At 44.8% G+C, this 21,853-nt stretch overlaps 1 protein-coding gene across 2 annotated transcripts in view; it reads left to right on the forward strand.

Annotated features, from left to right (window-relative positions):
- LOC137421594 (uncharacterized) overlaps window positions 1–21,853 on the forward strand; it is a 152,513-nt gene that overhangs the window by 31,220 nt on the left and 99,440 nt on the right. For both annotated transcript variants that reach the window (XM_068107802.2, XM_068107803.2), the window contains 6 exons: window positions 8,390–8,437; window positions 12,102–12,227; window positions 15,653–15,712; window positions 18,785–19,018; window positions 19,208–19,374; window positions 20,947–21,094. In XM_068107802.2, the coding sequence (XP_067963903.1) occupies window positions 8,390–8,437; window positions 12,102–12,227; window positions 15,653–15,712; window positions 18,785–19,018; window positions 19,208–19,374; window positions 20,947–21,094 (783 nt within the window). The remainder of the gene's footprint in view (window positions 1–8,389; window positions 8,438–12,101; window positions 12,228–15,652; window positions 15,713–18,784; window positions 19,019–19,207; window positions 19,375–20,946; window positions 21,095–21,853) is intronic.

Here is a 21,853-nt window from a genome sequence, read left to right on the forward strand (position 1 = left end):
CTACGAAATAAATCAGGAGGGCTGTGGGAAGTGAGTCGGACTTCCTACCTATTCTCCTTAACATGCTAATCCCCTTAACAGTCATGCAGGCAAATATATACATTTCGAATATTTACAATGATTCCGGTTCGTTCCTGCGGAGGGAGGAAACAAACAACATGCAAAACCGAATTAACCACAAATCTTACCCTTGCAAAAATTCACAACTCTATGAACATTTGTACATACCCCGGTCTACAGACCGCGTCCCCCGGTGGATGCCACAAGATGCAACCTTACCTGCGGGGCCATCCCAAAGTACCCCTAAATTTTCGCCGGCCCTGTCCAGGTTACAGGTGAGTGACATGGCTCGGTGGATTTCACCCACATTCATAACACAACCCCTTAACCACTCATACTCATTCCAAATCCTTGCACACAAAATCATTTCAAAGCACATATCTCCCCCCCCCCCCCCCTGCAGGACCATGGCATTGATGTCATTCGTGTGCACATTTAATTTCTCAACTAGGCAGCGGGGAGGTACCGCACAAAAAGATGGTGGGGGCGCTTCAGGCTGTGGTGCCCGCAATCCCAAAACAAGTCAACCGACTTACAAGTTCATTGCCCCTCCCCCCCCCCCCCTTTACCTCTTGGCCCCGTGGCAGCCCAACAGCCCCTTCCGCCATTACCCCGCCGGTGAGGGTCTCCACACACCAGGCTCCGTTGCCTCCTGCTGCCGCGCAGCTCCACGGGTCGCCGGGGGTCTCCTTTACCCCACGGCGCCCAACCAGACCCTCCACCGATGAGCTCCAATTTCCAGATACCACTGGCTGCCAGGGGTAATTGCCACAGAGGGGGGCCGCAGGCATCGCTCCTCAGAGCCTGATCTGTACCTGCGGACACACACACCTTCCCCACCCACAAGATCCCAAACACACATTTCCTCCCCCGCTGCCATTCAATTTTCCAACACATATTGCCAACGATGGCCAAAGAGTTGCCCTGGCCTGCCATTGTGAAATCCCCCGTTCACAGTGGAATCATTACGCATTTGCGAATCATTACGCATTTTCAAAACACAATAATCACTCAATAATCATCACTCACTCATCTTTCCAACCTCACGACCACATGAAAACACATCACCAAAACACAAAAACAAACGCCACCCACAAGACTGTGGCACCCATTTCATCCCCCTCACTGACCATGTCATCACTCTCACCCGCCTCCCAACTCCAAATTACATGTCCCCAATTTACATAGCACAGTAAACATCAGTTGAAGCCCCCGCAATTGGCGCAATCGCCCCCGCAACCAATTGAAGGCTGTGTCCTGCTACCCTGTCAATTTTATCACAGCCTCCAACACTTTGGTCAAGCACACCTGGATCAATAATGGTGTCACTGTGCAGTGACCACCATTTATATTCATAAAATTCGCCCTTAAATTTGCATCTAACCCACAGATTACCCATGCCAAACATTTTTCACATTTTACTAAACTCACCAAAGGAAGATGCTTTGCCACACACATGCCAGCTGAGCATGGCCCATATGCTCGGCACGTTACAATTTCCCATTCACACTCCCATGGCTCTCTTCCCAAACCGAGAGTCCATAAATCATAACGGACCATCTGTGGAAGGTCACCCTCACACCATCACGTTTCACAGATGCCCCATGGTTGTCCGGCAGGCTATGTCCATCCCTGTCCATGCAGATTGACCCGCGTACATAGACCAGCACGGCATGGCAGGTCACCACATGTCGGCTGTCCCAGAGTCTCAGGAGGAAGGTGTCAGGCCGCATTCCCAGGTGGTCACCACATCGGGCCCAAGTTGGCCGTCCGCAGTGCCACCACCAAAGCACGACCCACAACACCTCCCCCTAGTGGTCCTCAATATCTGCCATCCCAGGCTTGAGAAACCACCTCGGACCCCCCTGGAGGTCTTAACCCCCACCAGGGTCCGGTGACCCTGTCGGCCCGAGCCACCAGCTCGGGCGGCGCCCCGACAGACAAGGGACGCCACACTCCACCAGACCCCCCGTGGGGCCCAGGTTGTACCATGACACCCAAGGCTGGACCCCATGTCCAAATCTCACCAGCACAGCCCCCCAGCTGGCTGGCATCACCAAATTTCGAAACGGGAAACTTTTCCCCGAGGCCATCCCGAATGACCTCTCCTTGTCCAAATTCCACAGCCCGGGGACCAACTCCAACCACGGCTGTGCCAAATCACTTTCCCATTTTAATTTAACTTTAAATTTCTTTTTAGAAATTTTGATTTCCCATCCCAAACCGCAGCTGCAGGTAACAACTCCCTCAGGTTGTTCTGCCCCTCCCTGCAGCTGGTCCAAATTCCCTACAGGGACCAAATCTCCTGAGGCTCGATCTCCCGATCCTCCAATGTCCAAATCCAGCCCGGAGCCAACACACTACCCCAACTGGTCATTCAATTTCGGAGCCTCCACTACCAAATCGTAGTGCATGGTGAGGGTCCCCTCGGTCACCTCAACCACCTCCTCGGACCGACTCACCTCATCCCCCAACTGGCTCCTTTGGGCCAGGTCAGCCCTTACCCTCATGGGACTGTCCCAGGTCCCCAGCCGCTGGATCAAATCATTATCATCATCCCCATCATCCTCCGCCATTTTAATTTCTACTTTAACCTCAAATTCCCCCAGTCTGTCCATCATTTGGTTTTGCACTCTCCCTTCTATGCCATCAATTCGTTCCCCCAACTGCTGTGCCATCTCCCCAATTTTTACTTCCAATTGTTCAATCCTTTCCTTCATTTCATTCCCTTGTTCATTCATTTGCTCATTCATCCCCTCCATTTTTCCCTCCAATCCATCAATTTTATTTTTTCATCCCTTCAATTTGTTCTTTCAATCCCTCCTTCAATCCATCAATTTGCCCCTCCATCTCTTCTTTCAATCCTTCAATTTTATCACTCTGGGCATTCAATTCCCCCTTCAACCCATCAATTTTATTTCCCATTCCTTCAATGTGTCCCTCCAATCGATCACTCATTCTCTTAATTCCTTCCCTAAATTCATTCCCCTGGGACTCCATTTTGTTTTTCATTTCTCCCATCTCATTACTTATTCCTTCCATTTTATTTTTCATTCCATCCATTTTATTTTCCATCCCCCCAATCATTCTCCGAATTTCTGCACTGTTTGCTCACTGTTACTATTTATTAACTCCCTCATAAATTTCATGAAGGCCTGGCTGTCCATATACCGTCCCTCCGGTGGGGGAAGTTCCACCACTATGCTCAACCCCAACTATCTCCGACTCACCTCCTAAACTGACAGAAGCCTCGCTACACACCTCCATTTCACCGACCTCCGACATCCGCTTTGAGGAAGGTCGTTTCCCGCGCGCGTATTTATTTTAATTCCAAAAACAAAATTTACATTTTTCGAAGACGCGATATCGTGCTTCGTATGCCCAATCGACTATACAAATTTCTCTGCCTCGACTATGAAAATTTTGTGTCAAAATTCTCCACACTCTTGACACCAGTTGTAATCGGGTTCAAATCCCACTCCTGACTACCATTTGTCGTGTGGCCACCTTTGATTAAAATCAGACGGTCATGGAAGCCAATTGCGAAGGCCTTAGCCCCTGAGGCGAAAACTCAATGGCGGACTCCGGAAACAAAAAGCTACACCAAAGTGCGCGGGATGGAGGGGGGCGGCGCAAGAGCCCTGCAGTCTTACCTATTAAATCAACCACACGGAAACTGCGTTCAGATATATATATATATACAGAAAATAATATAAGGGTTTATTCGCAAGGATGGTGGGGCAGGAAAAGCACGTGCCGGTAATAAATATCCTAATTGGGACGTCCCCACACACAGATTTCGGATACGAGACGAGGGAATACGAATTGAGGAAAAGAAAACGTTCGTTATGGTGTGTAAGTGGTGTGCGGTCTTATCTGTCTGTCGTCTTGTCCCCACGCGGCTCCAAGCTCCGCTGCACACCACGAGGTCCCTCACTCCAGCACCACAGCACCGCGAAGGCCCGAGCCAACGCCCTCTCCGTTCGCACACGAGGTCCTGCCCGTTCACAGCACAGAGCCCCGCTCCTGCACAAGGACCGAGCACCGCTCCAAGCACAAGCACTGAGCACCGCTCCAAGCACCACGCAGATGGCGAGCCAACGACCACCAGGACCTCTCAAGACCAAGAAGAAGCGCAAGAGCTTCAAACACGTCGAAACAGCCAGAGAGCACAAGGGCTAGAGCTGCTGAAATGTCGTGCAGCACACTTTTATCACCTGGGCGGTGACGTCAGCCTTGGCGCGCCACCCAATCAGCACCTTCCACCGAACCTCCTTCTTAGTTGCGTCTTCGCGCCTCCCGCGCTGGTTGGCTGGAGGTTCACGCCTACCGCGCTGACCAATCACAGGCCTCCTGGGCATGTTGCTATGCAAGTTCGTGATGCGACCAGCGGCAGCCATCATCGGCGGTGTCCTGGCCTGGTTTCCTGCCCGTTTTCTTCCAAAGTCATTGTCAGGGAAGGGAATTTAATTACTGTGTGCACTACAGGGCCTATCTAAGTGTCTGCAGGTGTGCGTTGCCATAAGGGACAAAGGTTTGATTACCAGGTGTGACACACAGGGGTTTATTCTTGATCCCTAGAACTATTTAACACCCGAACATCCTGGTATGTTCACAAGCAGACATCTCAACCCGACAAACCGGACTAAAACACAGAACTTATTACAGGTAGATTCCTTATCGCGACAGACAAAACATGCTACCAATTCAGATCTACCTGACTCTAGATATTGCTCTACCCTCCTGACATAACACTATCAATGGGCAGATTTGGAACTGTCGGGAACTGTTGCAGAACACGTGTTTGACTGGCCTTTCTCTACATTGCCACTCGAGAAAATAAGCTGCTACCTTGTGTTTGAAATCATAATTGAAAGGTCGGGAATAGGGAAAGATAGATTAGTGACACATGCTTTTAAAACAAAGACAGAGTTTAAACAGTCCGCATAACATTAATGAATGTCAAGCATAGAGCAATGCCAGCCATGGGATGGGACCGAGGTTTGGCGAGTGAGCTTCTCTAACTAAGATGATTGACACAATCACCAGCAAGTTCACAAAAGCTGGATAGTCTCCTTCATTGGGCTGGCCATCATTTTATACCTTGGATGTGTTACACAATACCATCGAGCACCATTCTCATGCCCACATAACCTTTCACCAGATAGTTTGTATGGCCTATGGATTATGACCACTTTTTCCAATGGGGCAAACATCTTCGGCTGTCACTTTTCGCCCATTCTCGTGTACCAATTAGGAGTAATTTCTGACTCTAAAGCAAAATGGTCTTTGACATTCTACGAGTAATGACAGCCACTGCTATCTCGAGGTGTTCCTGATGTGAAGGCTGGTTATACAGTCATGGCCAAAAATATTGGCACCCTTGCACTTTTTTCAAATAACTCACAATTTTCTCTAAAAATAAGTTGAAATTGACAGAAGTATTTGGTCTCCACAATTGGATATTTCACTGTTAATACGACAGAACCTTTGTTTTTGATTCAGAACTTAATATTTCCTTATAAGTCAGAAAATAAAAATAAATGGCATTGACCAAATTATTGACACTCTTGACTTAATATTTGGTAGCACAGACTTTGGACAAGATAACTGCAGTCAAGCACTTTCTATAGCCAGTTTGGCCCACTCGTCTTGTGCAAACTGCTCTAGTTCTCCCAGATTTGAAGGGTGCCTTCTCCAAACTGCTGTTTTCAGATCTCCCCACAGGCGTTCAATGGGATTTAGATCTGGACTCATTGCTGGCCACTTCAGCACAGTCCAACGTTTTGTCTTGAACCATTCTTGGGTGATTTTGAAGTGTGTTTGGGGTTATTGTCCTGCTGCAAGACCCATGACCTTCGATGGAGACCCAGCTTTCTAACACTGGGTTGAACATTGCGCTCCAAAATGCCTTGGTAATCTCTTGATTTCATGATCCTATGCACACATTCAAGGCACCCAGTGCCAGAGGCAGCACAGCAAACCCAAAACATCACTGAACCTCCTCCATGTTTGACTGTAGGGAAGGTGTTCTTTTCTTTGAAGGCTTCATTTTATTTTCTGTAAACGTAGAGATTATGTGCTTTACCTAAAAGCTCTAATTTGGTCTCATCTGTCCACAGGACATTCACCCAGAAGGATTTTGGCTTGTTCATGTGTGTTTTGGAAAACTCCAGTCTGGCGTTCTTATGTTTCTCTCTCAACACTGGGTCCTCCTGCGTCTCCTACCATAGAACCCCCTTTCATTGAGTTGGCGACGGATGGTGTGAGTTGAAACTGTCGTACCTTGTGTCTGAAGGTCAGCTTGAATCTGATTGGCAGTTGATCGAGGTGCTTTCTCCACCATTCAAACAATCCTTCGCTGCAATCTTCGATCAGGTTTTCTCTTGCGGCCACGTCCAGGGAGGTTGGATACAGTGCCATGGGCCTGAAACTTCCTGTTAACATTGCGTACGGTGGACACAGGAACATCAAGGTCTCTGGAGATTATCTTGTAGCCTTGAGATTCTCCATGCTTGGCTACAATGCTGTGTCTGACCTCCTCAGACAATTCTCTGGTTTTCTTTATTTTTGCCATGCTCATTGCGATACACACACTGACGCAAAACAGCAGAATGACTCATTTTCTTCATTCGAACTGGTTGAATGAGTGATCACCCCTCAGCCCAAATTGGGCTAAGGGGTATTGTCGTCACGGGCGTCGCCCGGGTGTCCGTCAACTTTTGGTTTCCGTCAATTTCAAGGAGAACGGCTTGTCCGATTAAATCCATTTTTCAGTGTGTGTTGGAGTTGAGTAGAGGAAGGTTCCTTTCGAAAATGGGCGCGCTACGATTTTCAATATGGCCGCCACGGCAGCCATCCGGGCGTCCGTCAACTTTTGGTTTCTGTCAATTTCGAGCAGAACGTCTTGTCCGATTAAATCCATTTTTGCAGTGTGTGTTGCGGTTGAGTAGAGGAAGGTTCCTTTCGAAAATGGGCGCGCTGCGATTTTCAATATGGTCGCCACGGCAGCCATCTTGAAATTGGTTTCTGTCAATTTCGAGCAGAATGGCTTGTCCGATTAAATTCATTTTTACAGTGTGTGTTGGGGTTGCGTAGAGGAAGGTTCCTTTCGAAAATGGGTGCGCTGTGATTTTCAATATGGCCACCACGGTAGCCATCTTGAAATTGGTTTCCGTCAATTTTGAGCAGAACGGCTTGTCCGATTAAATCCATGTTTGCAGTGTGTGTTGGGGTTGAGTAGAAGAAGATGCCTTTCGAAAATGGGCGTGCTGCGATTTTCAATATGGCCGCCACGGCAGCCATCTTGAAATTGGTTTCCATCAATTTCGAGCAGAACGGCTTGTCCGATTATATCCTTTTTTGCAGTGTGTGTTGGGGTTGAGTAGAAGAGGAAGGTTCATGGGAGTGCTGCGATTTTCAATATGGCCGCCACGGCAGCCATCTTGAAATTGGTTTCCGTCAATTTCAAGCAGAACGGCTTGCCCGATTAAATCCATTTTTGCAGTGTGTGTTGGGGTTGAGTGGAGGAAGGTTCCTTTCGAAAATGGGCACGCTGCGATTTTCAATGTGGCCGCCACGGCAGCCATCTTGAAATTGGTTTCCACCATGCATGGGCTGAGGGGTTACGCCCGCTTTGCGGTGCTATTTATTTTTATATTGCAGGCACCTGCAACTCATCACAGGTGAGTTCAATTCCAAAGTAAAGGAGAATAACCTGCTTGAAATCTAATTATTTCTAACAACTTTTAAAAGGTACCAAAATATTTTTTCATTTCAACAATTTTCTGGTAGAAATGGTGCATTATTTGAAAAAAGTGCAAGGGTGCTAATATTTTTGGCCACGACGGTAGGCTCCTTCTTGAATCCAATGATTACAAAAAATATCCAAATTAATCTTACAGTTTCTTCTTACAATGGGCTAAATGTTTCAGGGTGAGTTGGAGCCAAATCATTCTTCATAGCTTGAACTCGCTCCGCTGTTCATAAATGCATCATTGTCCATTTATTTTTGACATGGGTGTCAACTTCATGGGTTCTGCCCTTTTATCTTTTCCAAATATTATGTGATCATGCTTGTTTGTGTATCACAAAACACCTGTTTCCACTTGAATAAAACTCGAGTCGCATTTATCCAAAGCTGTCCCCAACTTCTGTAATCGAGGTTTGAAATCTGTGCCATTCCGAGTGTATTTCTAATGCTTTCCAGTTTTGGTACATGTTGGCTATGCCTCACTGTTTTATTGAATTTTTCGCGAAATTCTGGTTGTGATGATGTGAACTGGCTATTATTTATTGTTTATCGTCGATGATGTATTCTTTCACACAGGGAGAAGGAGGCAGTCCACGTGCTGGTGAAGTAGAGTGGGCTGTAAAGGTAAAACTTTCACTTATTAAAAAATTACTTCTTCATTCCTTTGTCATTTCATGTTTCCCCCTCTATCCTTACTTCATGTTATGCTGTCGTCTTTTGAAATGTTCTTATCTGCCTTGGACTATTTGGGGGGTACACAGGGAAACCCAGACACAGGAGGAGGCCACTCGGTTAATCAAGTCCATGTCGTATCAACATTCCCGATAACCCAGGGACACATTATCCATGTACCCCCTCTTTATTTCCCCCCCTAACTACACAAAAAGCTAACCACATTCTCACTTGACACAATACACATGCAAAACAATTGGACATCTCCAACTTTTAGATATCACAACACAATCACACCTGGGTAATCGTAATCTGCCTACCATTCCTGCCAATGTCCCTGTATCCCACTATGCTTATTGCTTCTAAGTGCTTATCCAAATCCAGTTTAATCTTCTGGGTGAAGGAGTTTCTTTACAGCCCCATGCATTGGGAGAGTTTAACCTTGTGTTTGCTAAAGCAAGCAGGTCGGCTGGGATATGGTCGCGAACTGTTTTTGCTCGATCTCCCGAAGATCGATGTGTCATGACTTCCTCTGTACATGCAGAGTGTTATCAACGCCTGGCAAGCCTTGTCGTTGCGTCGTGAGACCGGTTCCATTACCACCTCGATGTTTCTCAATGAACCAATATTCTATAACCCCCTTTGTTCAGCCATTCCTTCTTCCAGGACTTTTGTCCAGTACTTTGTGGGGTCAGATCTTCTCTCTGTCCATAATTTGTTGGACTTTCAAAGAGAAAGATGGGAAGTCTGCTCATGAAATTTCTGCCTGCTCTGGTTTCAGGTCCATTTGGATTACTGGGCAGATTTTTTCTGCTATTTTAAGAGCAGCAAATAATCTTGGAGTAGAGTTCAGGAGCCTGTTTGAGTCTGCGGGTTTGCTTGACCAATATGCTTTCCCTGTTTTGCTTTTGAATTATAATGGCAAATTTGTACCCCTTGACTCCATTGAGAAAGGGGCGTTACATGAATGATGTGTGCGTTTTATTTTTGCCGACTTTGTAAAAGGCCCTTTTGGTGTTCAGTGGAAAGAGCACCTGTCAACTCCTTCACCTATTACTCCTGTATGGTGCAGTCTATATGCACCCCCAATCTCCAAGTGTATGGGCGACCTGCAATGGAGGCTGGCGCATTGGATTCTTCCTCATAACATTTTGTTGCACAAGTTTTCCAATGAAATTTCTGAAGTGTGCCCCTTTTGTGAAAGGCGTGAAACGCTTCATCATGCGTATGTTGGGTGCAGAAGACTTGTTCCTTTGTTTAAGTTTTTGCATGCCAATATTTTGGAAATGGGGCTTTGATTTTCTTCTGTTGAATTTATTTGTGGTTATCCTATTTCTGCTGAACATAAATTTGAAACTGCTTTAGCGAACTTGTTGGTTGCTGAAGGAAAAATGGCAATTTACAAAACAAGGAAAAAGAAGGTGGAAGGTGGTGAATTTTCTTTTTGTAATATTTTGTTGACCTTTAAAGTCCTGATTATTTCTCGGATACAGCTTGAGTACCTGTATCGCAGCAAAAAAGAACAAGAATTTTATGACAGATGGTGTGTTAAAAATGTTATTTGTTTTGTGTGGAACAAAACGCTTAATTTTGCTTTTTAATGATTCTCACATAAGTGTTTCCTTTAAAATTGTTTTTATTCACATTTGATTTGTAAAATATTGTTACACTTGCCAGTTTCTTTTAAATATCCTTTGCTCCTCTTTTTGGTGTATTCATGATCCTTATGTAAATGTTTCTTTAAATTGGTTGCTTTGTTTTCATCTGCTTTGTGATGTGATGTAAAGGTTTTTATACTTTTATAATAAAAGAACACAAAAGTCTCTCTCTCTCTCCATCTCTCTCCTCTCTCTCCTCTCTCTCTCTCCCTCTCTCTCCCTCTCGCTCTCCCTCTCTCTCTCTCCGTCTCTCTCCTCTCTCTCTCCGTCTCTCTCCTCTCTCTCTCCGTCCCTCTCCTCTCTCTCTCCATCTCTCTCCTCTCTCTCCCTCTCTCTCTCTCTCCCTCTCTCCCTCTCTCTCTCCCTCTCCTCCTCTCCCTCTCCCCCTCTCCCTCTCCCCCTCTCCCTCTCCCCCTCTCTCTCTCCCTCTCCCCCTCTCTCTCACCCCTCCCCCTCTCTCTCTCCCTCTCTCCCTCTCACTCTCCCTCCCTCTCCCTGTCTCTCTCTGTCTCTCTCTCCCCTCTCTCTCTCTCTGTCGCCCTCTGTCTCGCTCTCTCTGTCTCGCTCTCTCTGTCTCGCTCTCTCTGTCTCGCTCTCTCTGTCTCGCTTTCTCTGTCTCGCTCTCTCTGTCTCGCTCTCTCTGTCTCTGTCTGTCTCTCTCGCTTGCTCTCTCTGTCTTGCGTTCTCTGTTTTGCTCTCTCTGTCTCGCTCTCTCTGTCTCGCTCTCTCTGTCTCGCTTTCTCTGTCTCTGTCTGTCTCTGTCTGTCTCTCTCGCTCACTCTCTATCAGTCGCTGCTTGTAACTTGCTCTAACTTTACAACAGAATCAATCTGTTAGCTTTGTGCTGAACCTTGTGTATGCTGTCTACATCCCTCCTCACATGTGGTGACCCAAAGAGCACCTCATATTCTAGACGAGGCCTCCCTGAATTATTGTACAGTGCTAGAAAATGTTCTAGTTCTCACAAGTACATTGAAGGAAAATGACCAATAAGTGCACCATTTTTACTCTATGTTTGATTCAGCTATACAACAGCTACTTTGAAAGTGATGCAATTTACCAGTCGGCTCAAAGTTGATGAAAGCATCAGTAAGATAGGAACTATATTTGCTATTATGAGGTACGTTGGTTGAAAGAAACCTATTTTTACACCTGTTTACAAATGTATTGCAGGGAGTCGTCTGCATACACAGTAGCCTCTTGTAGAGATTAACAGATGTGTTGCATGCACCATTGATGTTAATAACCTATTCTTCACTGAGATTTCACAAACAACAACAAAGATCTAACCTAGTTCTTCCACCTTCCACGTATTAAACAAAATAAGTCAAAATGGATTTACCACTAATACAAACCCTAAATTAAAAAGGAAGATTTATGCAGAAGGACATAGAGACAAATAGCCTTTCCCATAATAGCAGGTTCCTCCACTTTCAGAACAACCATCCAGTCATTATGTATTCATGCACACACCAAAGTCTTTGCTCTAGTGCACAATGGTGTGCCTTGAGGTGTATACGATGCAGCATACATAGCATGACACCGCAAAACCTCCATATAGTGAAATTCAATAAGGAAAAATTTTAAACTTTGTTATATGGGAGTTCTTTGTATTAAGAGGTTTTTAAAAACACACATGTTTTTTGAATTCTTGTAAAAATATAATGCAGCCATGTATTGGTATTTTTTTTACAAGCTAGATGAATTAATGTCATAGCTGCATTTGAATAGTATAGTCAGAACAGTCAGTTGAGTCAATATTCATATTTGCAGGAACGGGGCTTCATTGTTTTTTTCTACATGGTATAGGGTTCACGGAGGTGGAACACTAATCATGCGCACGTACGCAGATGAATACATGAGACAACACCAGATTCCACCATTGTAATCTTTTCTTTCATCAAACATACTTTGTGGAGAGGAATTTAAATGTGTGCCATACTGTGCGTGTTTTACAGCCAGATGAAAAACGAAAGTTTGATGAAATCTTCAACAGCTTGGGCCCATTGTCTGGCCTTCTCACAGGCGAGCAAGTCAGACCAGTGCTGCTCAACTCCAACTTACCCTTAGATCTTCTTGGCCGGGTGTGTTGCCTTTTTCAAAAGTAGTTGAAGTAGGTGTAATACAGTCAAACGTAGGATCAATGCAGATTTAACTAAGGACCCTTTGTAATACTTCCAATCGTGAAGTTTAATCCTAGTGTTCTTCTTGACATTTGCTGAAGATTTTAGAGCTTCACACTAGAGATATTGAGGAGTAAAGTCTTTTTTTGTTGTTATTAATACTTTATTTATCCAACAGCCCTTTGTATAAATTAATATCTTTAAGACGACCTTCAAAGTATCAGTTTTGTTTTGGAATGGAAAACATAGCGTTCTTTCTGCACCATTATGCCGGCAGATCAACAGGCATATCATTATACATCATGGTGAAATAACTCGGTTTATTGTGTGCTTTCCGTTGTATTGTCTAGTCTGCGTTTGGTCGCGAGCAAGTTCTGACATCACTAAAAATGGTCAACATGGTGCAGGAGCCTGTCTGTCTGTCTGTCTGACTGTGTGCTTGTCCAGGTGGTTGTGTGGGTACACCATCTGGATGTAAAGCTGGCACTTTTTTTTTTTTTTTTTTTTTTGTATACAGAGTCGAGGCTCATGAAAGAGCTAACATTTATCAAACAAACAAGCAAACAAAGTATATAAAAAGGGGAGCGGTGGACAAGATGGGGCGAGAAGGGGAGAAAGCACACAAACACAACATTTGAGAGCAGGGACATCAGGAGATGTTTTTGGAGGGAGAGGGCCTGGGGGGAGGCAGGATAGGTATAAAACGGAAGGACACCAAGGACTTCCAGGAAAGAAGTCAAAAGTCACCTCAAAAAGTGGATTTGGGGTGAAATTAGCGGGGGTAGAAAAGATCAAGGTTTTGGATTGGGGAAGATAAGAGATGGTGGTGAACAGCCGTTTTAAAGACCTAGAGGGAGGAGTGGGATTGAAGAGAGTGAGGGAGTTTGTTCCAGAGGCGGGAGAAAAGAGGAATGAAGGAGTGAAGGTGAGCAGAGAGTCTTGATTTTGGCAGTTTAACCATAAGAGGGTTGCAGGCAGATCTTGTGCGACCTGCAGGAATATTTGGGGGACAGAGCCCAGAGAGAGCTGGGGGAGCAAGGCCGGAGAGGAGTCGGTAGAAGACGGAAAGACCACCAACCTGCCTGCGGTGATTAAGTGAAAGGCCCTCGGAGATAGCGTCATCGCGGGAGATTCCAATGATTCTGAACGCTGTGGTTTCAACAGCGTGACGACGAGCTAGGTGTGAGGCAGGAGCACCAGCCCAGAGGGGAGAGCAGTACTCCATTGAGCTGCAGATGAAAGCCTTGTATGTGGTGAGGAGCTCAGGTGTGCCAAGGAAGGACTTCGCACGACGGAGGATGCCCAGTCGGCGACTGGCTTTGGAGGCCAGCTTGGAAATGTGGTTTTCCCAGGAAAGATCATGGCAGATAGTGAGACCCAAAACCTGGAGTGACAGAACTTCTTGGAGAGGATTATTCAGAAAGTAGATGGGAGGGTTGTCCAGTCGGCCTTTTCGGAGAGACATCGTAAGAGTGTGAGATTTGTCAGGATTGAAAGACATGTTCCACTTGTTTGCCCAATCTGTGATTTTGTCCAGGTCTGCAGAGAGCGAGGAGGCTGCAGACTGCCTATCTGAGGGATGAGGAATGGAGCGGCAGAGAGTGGAGTCATCAGCAAAGAGATAGAGAGGATTTTCAAGAGAGTCAGAGAGATCATTGATGAAGACCAGAAAAAGCACAGGGCCCAGAACACTGCCTTGGGGAACTCCAGTCTGAACAGGAAGAGGAGATGAGAGAAACCCATTCATGGCCACACGTTGACTACGACTAGAGAGGAAGTCCTCCAGCCATGCGTGGAGATTTCCATGGATACCAAATGCGGAGAGTTTGGTGAGCAGAGCGGGGTGCCAGACCGTATCGAAGGCACGTGATATGTCGAGGGAGACAGCTCTTATTTCCTGTTTGGCATTGAGGACCTCCATCCATTGTTGAGACAGCAGAAGCAGCATGTCCAGTGTAGAGTGACCTGGTCTTGCGTCTACATTTAGGATCTAAAAGCGAAAGATCCCACGGTATATTTTGACTTTTAACCCAGTGCTACCTGCCGCATGGTCGGGTACTGACTAAACAGACTACCCTCACTGGCTTGTCAGTGTGGAGGGTGACTGTGACACCCTGCAGGACTAAAAACAATACCTGTTAAAGGGTGGATGAGCGAGCTCCCTTTGGGAGCCAACAGCTATCCAGTAAGGAGATGGTGTCTCCTAAAAAAACATCCATCCGGTTGGACCGGTTTTTAGGTAGTAGATTGTAGACAGCAACCACCCAGGGTAGTACTACCGTTTTGACTTACGAGCATTAAAGTGGTGCCCTTAGGAGGGGGTAGAAGGAGGTGCGGACATAGGTGGCTGGTGAACGAGCTGGATGGATGGTTGCAAGCTCAAAAAGTAACAAGGAGGCTGGAAAAACAGGAAGGAGACACTTGGGATCAGAGAGCAATGGAACAAAAAATGGAATGGTGGGTGGAGTTAGAATTTAGAAAACACGAACCAAGAAATGAGGGGTTGCAAAGAGTTAATGATATTAGAAAAGATCATGCATATGCATGGGTGATTACCTGATGATGAGGCGAACAGCTTGCTTGAAGCCCTGGAAAGAATAATTATATTGAACTTGGTTTACAGGTGAGAGAAAGGGAGGAACAAATGAGTGGAGATTGAGCATTTTTGTTCGTTTCGTTGGAAGTGGGTTACTGGCAGAATGTTGTGCTCTGGAGACACCTGTTGGGAGTGATTAGGGAAAGAGAATGTGGGCAGAGCATGGAAAGGGTTGAATGTGCAAGATCTGAAAGGGAGCGGTAGCAGACATGGGCCACCGACCTATCTGCGATGTGGGAGCAACAGGCTCAGAAATTCAGCTTCATCTTTGTGTAATGCATTATTGTTAACTGACTTCCAAGTTGACTACTGTCAGTGCGTTACCTCCTATCCTCTGTTGCCTCACTCTTCCATCAACGTCGACTTTGTACACTGTACAAATAAGTGTGTTGGCGTTGAAGGTAAGGCGTGAGGTGTGGGGTGGGGTTGGGAAACAAATTATTTAATTCTTTTTTTGAGCTTACAGATTAAAATTGTGTTGTCATCAATGTCTCCCCATTCTACATTACATTCATTGTTTTTTTGTTTTTCTAATGAAGTCTGAAGGCCAAAAACAGTGTTGTCCAAGGCACATCATAAATTGCTATCAAAGTTGTTCACATCTACATAAACAATGCACACTTCCCCCTTTTGAAATGGTCCATGCTAATACCCGAGGGAGATTTTTATATCTCTTCCTAATTTTAAATACCTAATCTTTCCATTACCGTATTTGCATCCTACAAACCCGAAATCATTTATTGTGTATGTAATACAGCATTCTCAATTTGCTAATGTTGTTTATTTCCAGGTATGGGATCTCAGTGATATTGATCGTGATGGACACCTTGACAAAGATGAATTTGCAGTGGTATGTAAAAATCTGTATTAAAAGGGTGTATTTGTAACTACTACATCCATGTTTCTATTTCGTGTATTTCATCTATGTACTCAAGATTTAAATATATATAAAAACAGTAAATGGTTTTGACCCGAGCATTATTAAAGATGAAGTTGGAATGATATTTATTTTTTAATTTGTTTCAGGCTCATGGAAGGGTAGGTAATATCATTGAGGCATTTATAAGGGGATAGACATTAACAGAAAAGGAAGCAGGTAAACTTGTGGTATAGATCTGAAGTCACATGGAGTAAAACAGGGCATGAGTGGATTGAGGTTACAAATAGTGCCATTGGATGGATGAGTTGAAAGCTTGTCGGAGAAAAGCACGAGTGAATGAATTCACAGAGATTTCTCTAGAGACAGGTGATAAACAGGACAAATTACTGATAGTGGACACAGTGTGGGTTTTGCGAAAGGTCATTCCTTAAATGACCAACTACAACAACCCATGTGGAAAGGTCTGCAGCCTGTCGATCTATGTGAGCATCAGTCTTGGACCATTGTTTCTCTATTTAAAAATGCCTTTTTTGTACCAACCAGTACACCCACTCCCTACGGGAGCGGCAGAAAAGGAAATGTTATTATTCTCTTTGGGGTATATAGATGAAAGTAGATTTAGGCTCATGTCCGTAAGTCTGTGGTGGACATAATAAACATAAATGCCTCAAGAATGTCGGGATTCCTCCAGATTTATTTCAGTTTAGTGTTAAACAGCAGTAGAGACTGTTTAAAAAGGTAATCATACGTGTTTGTGGTTTATAATATTTTTACGGCATAGCCCGTAAGCGTAAGGCAATGCTGTCTGGAACAGCATTTGTCTATCCATCCTGTGAATGTATGTCCCTCACAAACATCCACCAATTAGAGCTGAGGATCTGGTCACATGACAGGGAGACAGCATTTAGTAACCATTACAGTTGCATATTTCACACAAAGGAAATATAATAACCTTCTGTGGATCGTTTTGGGGTCCCCAACGGGTGTCTTAAGTTAAGACACCCGTTGCGGACCCCAATAAGGTAGGTAGGAGGTTTCAGAAATTCCTCAATACAATTATGATTTTAAAATGCGATCGACATGCACCTTGCTCCAAAATCCAGAAGTTAACAGATGATAACGGTTTGCTGGTTTGATAATATCTCAATACAATCGTGATTTAACATTATATTTTGATATAATAATACTACAATATAAATTTGTGGTTGGAATGATGAATTATGCTGTTTGGAATAAAAAATATAGAGATATTGAGTTTAAAGCAGAATGAGGAAATGACGTAAGGGTTTCCATCCGTGATATTCGCGGATTCCCCATTAGCAGTTTCACCATTGACTGGATATCGCAACCTTCAGACTGGGTACATTGTTAGACTATTGGTCTTGTTTACTTCTGATAGGCTTGCCCCATGAATCTTCATGATAAGCTTTTTATACACGTTAACACGGCGTTTGTCTGGGGAAAACCCCCTTGGGGAGAGGCGATATTATTCGTATTAATATTGTTTTGTAATAACATTAATATTATGCTATTATCGTTATTGTTGGTATTGCTTTTGTTGTTAGAAGCAGCTTTGGAAAAATGCCACGATTAGCTATCTTAACATGGATATACACCTTAACACGGATTTCACCCAATGCAGAAACCCCCCTTGTGGAGGGAGTCAAATGAAGTCGTTACAACCTCCATTGTGTGACCCTTAGTCCTCCTGTCAGGTTTGATTGATATTGGATAAATAATGACCGAATGTATCACGGTAAAAATACAGTCAAACAGATAGACAGACAAACAGACACCAAATTGTGTATTTTAGTACGAAGATGTTAAAAACAATGAAAACATTGTGACAAAGCTAAACACATACTTTAGACCAAAGACCAAAGTGTATATCGTTGCACAAAGACATAATAATGCTTGTCAAAGTAACCCTCATCCAGTCATCCACTCTGACCCCAATGCCAAAATATCTGGTCATTTAAAATACATTATTGGTGGTGCAAAAAGGATCTTTTATGACTTTATAATTTATGATTTTTTTGTCTTGAGATTATTTTTTTTGGGCACTGGCCATCCTTTGAATATTGAGTAGCAGCAGGCCATGTGTCGTTGCCTCCTGTTGAGCAATGTAGCACTGTGTCTTCTCTGGTTCGGAAGTGTGGGACTTGTGCGAAAATTCCGTTGCTTGGCCGATGTGTATTTTTGAAGGAATTTGGTATAAAGAAAAATATCTCTTTTTTGTGAGTGAATTCATTGTGTTGCTGTCCTTTTCCAAAACTTAAAACATACTTTGACAACAAACGTATTGGTATCGTCCTGGCCCCTCCCCCCCCCCCCCCCAGCCGGCCAGCTGTCCTGCCCTTCTGCTCTGGTGGTTCTCCTGCCCCTGGCCGCTGGCTCTCTCCCCCCCTCCACCCCCATCGATCTCCCTTCCCCCTTCTCTTTTCTCCCCCCCTGCTTCCCACCTGGTCGGTTCTCCTGTCGCCTGTCCTAGTGGTTCTCCTGCCCCCGACCTTCCTTCCCCCATCTCGTTGGATTTCTTGCTCCCCCCCTCCCCCCCCCACGGCGGCTCTCCTGCCCCCCACCTGCCGGCACTCCTGGCCCCTTCTCATCCCAGCTCTCCTGCCCCCCACCCCACTCCAGCCCAGCGGCTCAACCCCCCTCCTACGAGCAATGCTGGGTACCCCTGCTAGCTTTAAATATAGGAGGATGGAGGATGGCCAATTGACACTTGCCCTTGGAGAGGCCAACATAGAGAGGGCAGTGCAGAACAGGTCAAGGAATTGGCTGGTTCCAAAATCGGGCCTGTAGGTTGATTTTTGTCATCTTATCAATTTATTACATTAGCATGTACAATACACAGATATTTTATGACTTGTTCTGGTCAGGTGGTTGAATACGTACTGTGTTGCGTAAGCTAACATATGCTTGGAATCTCTTGCAAAGTGGACATGGATGCTTTAAGGGCCAAACGGGTCCAATTTGGAAGCGCTTGGGCAAGTATGAATTGTCTTATTTTGGGCCCAAACCTTGCTTTGTACATAGGCGATGCACCTTGTGTACCGGCTGCTGGAAAAAGAGCCATTACCAACATCCCTCCCACATCGTTTTGTTCCTCCAAGCAAGAGGGCAAAGACACCAGGGCTCGCAGGGGCTGTGTCTGTGCTGCCTTCTTCCCCTCCAGCTCATCGTAGTAGCCTTCGTTCAACTCCCTCTCACGGTAGCCTCACCAGCATTGGTTCAGGAAGCAGCCTTTCACCCAAGGGTGCACCAAGGCCGGTACAGACATTGAAAATTGAGCAGAATTAGATGTATGATTGATGCCATTTGATTGGCATACACGTGCTATTTTTAAAATTTATTTATACTGTATTATGATGACTATTTTTTTCAACTTCAATATCCCATTGTTATTTGTATAAATGCGTAATTGCAAAGACGATGTTAACGTCTTGGTGATTTTCTTAGCCCAATGCTGTGGCAGCACCCTGGGTGGTTCCTGCAACCGAAAAGGCTGCATACGACGAGATATTTGCCAAGGCTGACACAGATCACGATGGCCTTGTATCTGGCATGGAGTCACGGAACATATTCCTGCTGTCTGGTCTTCCTCAACAAATCCTGGCACATGTCTGGTAATATCACATGCACTTTTGCCTCTAGATAGATTCTCCACCACCCCCCGTGCTCCTTCTCCCACCTCCCCCCCCCCCCCCCCCCATCACACCTCATTATCACAGCTAAACAATTCTAATGTCACCTGTCACTTCCTTGGGCCAACCCTCAATCTTGCAATAAATCAAACCACTCCATACACAGATTCTTCAATTGTCACCAGAAATTTGAGCGTCTTCCACCGACCACATATTACTGCACAGTGGACAATCTCCGAAAGCAACTTCTCATTTTGTTACTGCTAAAGATTATCACGTTGTGATTGTAATGTAGTATTAAATGTAGAATGGAGTTTTTGAAAGGATTGCAGGTGCAAAATAAATATATGAGGAAGTGTTCACCAGTGATTGTTATTGTTATGGACTTTCCACGTGATTATTATCCCTGTTTAAAAAAACCGGGGGAATATTGTAATCGGCTCCGTCTGTCTGTCTGTCCATCATGCTATCTCCCCCGAAACGGTTTTAATAATAATAATAATAACTAGCCGAAACCCGTGGAACATCCACGGAAGGGAGGATGTGGTGTATGGATAGAGTGTACCATTATGGATGGCATAGGGGATTTGCTTGTCCAAGTAAGAGTTAGGAAGAAAGATGAGAATGAAGAGTGCGTATATGAACAACGATCGCCGACACCGGCACAAATGCATGCTCTGGATTGTCCACTCAGTGGACGGCTTGCTTTCGCCTTCGCCTGTCCAATCAGCGGACGGCTCGCTTCGCCTTCGCCCAGCAGACGCCAATACGATGGCGTCGTAAGATGGCGTCGTATGGGCAGTTAATCGGATGCTTTTGGGCCCCAACGTCGGCTAATTCAGATTTTTCGAGTATGGCTGTACGTGATAAACAAAGAGCGCGGTTCGTAGATCGTAAATCCATTCGTGCCGTGGGCATCGGGTCACTGGGTGCGGCGTAAAAGGGATAACAAAGTCGAGTCCTTACGCTATTATTATATAGATAAAGGAGTCTTATATAGCCCCATCAAGCAGAGTAAACTACCCTCATGGCGCTTTACATTATCATGCGAATGCACACACACCGCACACACATACACAAACATACACACACACAGACACACCTTCTCATTCTCGTATTCAGCTGAATATATCATATTCAGCATCATATTTTGCACAAATTCACCAAACTTGGTAGATATGATCACCACATGGCGAGAATATGCGAGAACAGTATCATTTTTGGACCTGTTCACTGGGACCGGTCAAATTTATGTACAATTTTTTTTAAATAATCATAATAATGATAATAATAATAATAATAATAATAATAAAAGACCCCTTTAAATTGTACACATTTATTTGCAGTGTGAGAAAAATATGCACACACATTTTGAGAGGATTCATTTATATTTTTGGTTTTCTGTCCCATTCCTTTTGTTAAAATAGTGGATATTTTACTTCATTATAGTCTTTATTGTCAATTTACAATTATTAGTGAGTAGATTATTGGATTATTAGTGTTGTTCTGTGCTTCTCAATCTCTCACTCTTTGCATTCCTAATTTGTCCTCTAGGTCTCTGGCTGATACAAGACAACAGGGCATGCTGAACTCTGAGCAGTTTGCTCTTGCAATGTACCTCATACAGCAAAAGGTCACTTTGGGTATTGACCCACCTGTGAGCCTAACTCAAGAAATGATTCCTCCATCAGAAAGGACACAGGTAACACCTTGGAAAGTGTGGTTTAAGTCTGTGGGTTGACAAAAATAGATTTTAATCGTCATACATCGTTGATACACCTTTTTTGGAAAGATAATAGTGTAGCATTAATTTAGGGATTTGCCTCCTTGCCTCACACCTCTCTTGATCCAATCGTGTTTTCCCAGTTAAGATGAGCTACTCCAAAGGCAACACTTGGAAATTGTAAACAGTGTCAATGTAAAAGACCCAAGTTGATGTGCATGTGTTTTTGGAGCCATATATGAATTATGTATGCACAAACTGGGAAGTATTACCAGACTAAGTCAGAGCATCTGCAGTTTGGAAGGTCGGGGGCTCAAACCCTAGCCGAGTCATACTAGAGAATTTTAAAATGGCACGTGCTGCTTCCTTGCTTGACGTTCAGCATTTAAAAGGATAAGACAAACAACCATAGGTTGGCATCAATGGGGAGGAGGAAATTCCTCTTTAGGAAATGTCCCGCTGAGTGCAGTGAGAAAGGCACCATCATTGTTGAGGTGTTGCTGGTACCCAGATTGTCCCAGGAAGTGACCACACCTCCCCCAAGCACAGTGGCCATGTTTGTCTCATCTAACAGTCCTGTATCGTGTCTCTTGTATTTCATCGTATGTCCATGCGTGTGATATGTGTGTGTGGCAGCTCCACTACGAGCCTAAGATCCTGTAAAAAAAATATGGTGGGGGCGAAGTTAAGCAGCTGAATGGGAAGATGATAGCATAAATAAAGTGTATTAGACGAATT

Source organism: Myxine glutinosa, chromosome 2 (genome assembly GCF_964187855.1).
Source record: "Myxine glutinosa chromosome 2, kmMyxGlut1.1, whole genome shotgun sequence".
Lineage (NCBI taxonomy): Eukaryota > Metazoa > Chordata > Myxini > Myxiniformes > Myxinidae > Myxine > Myxine glutinosa.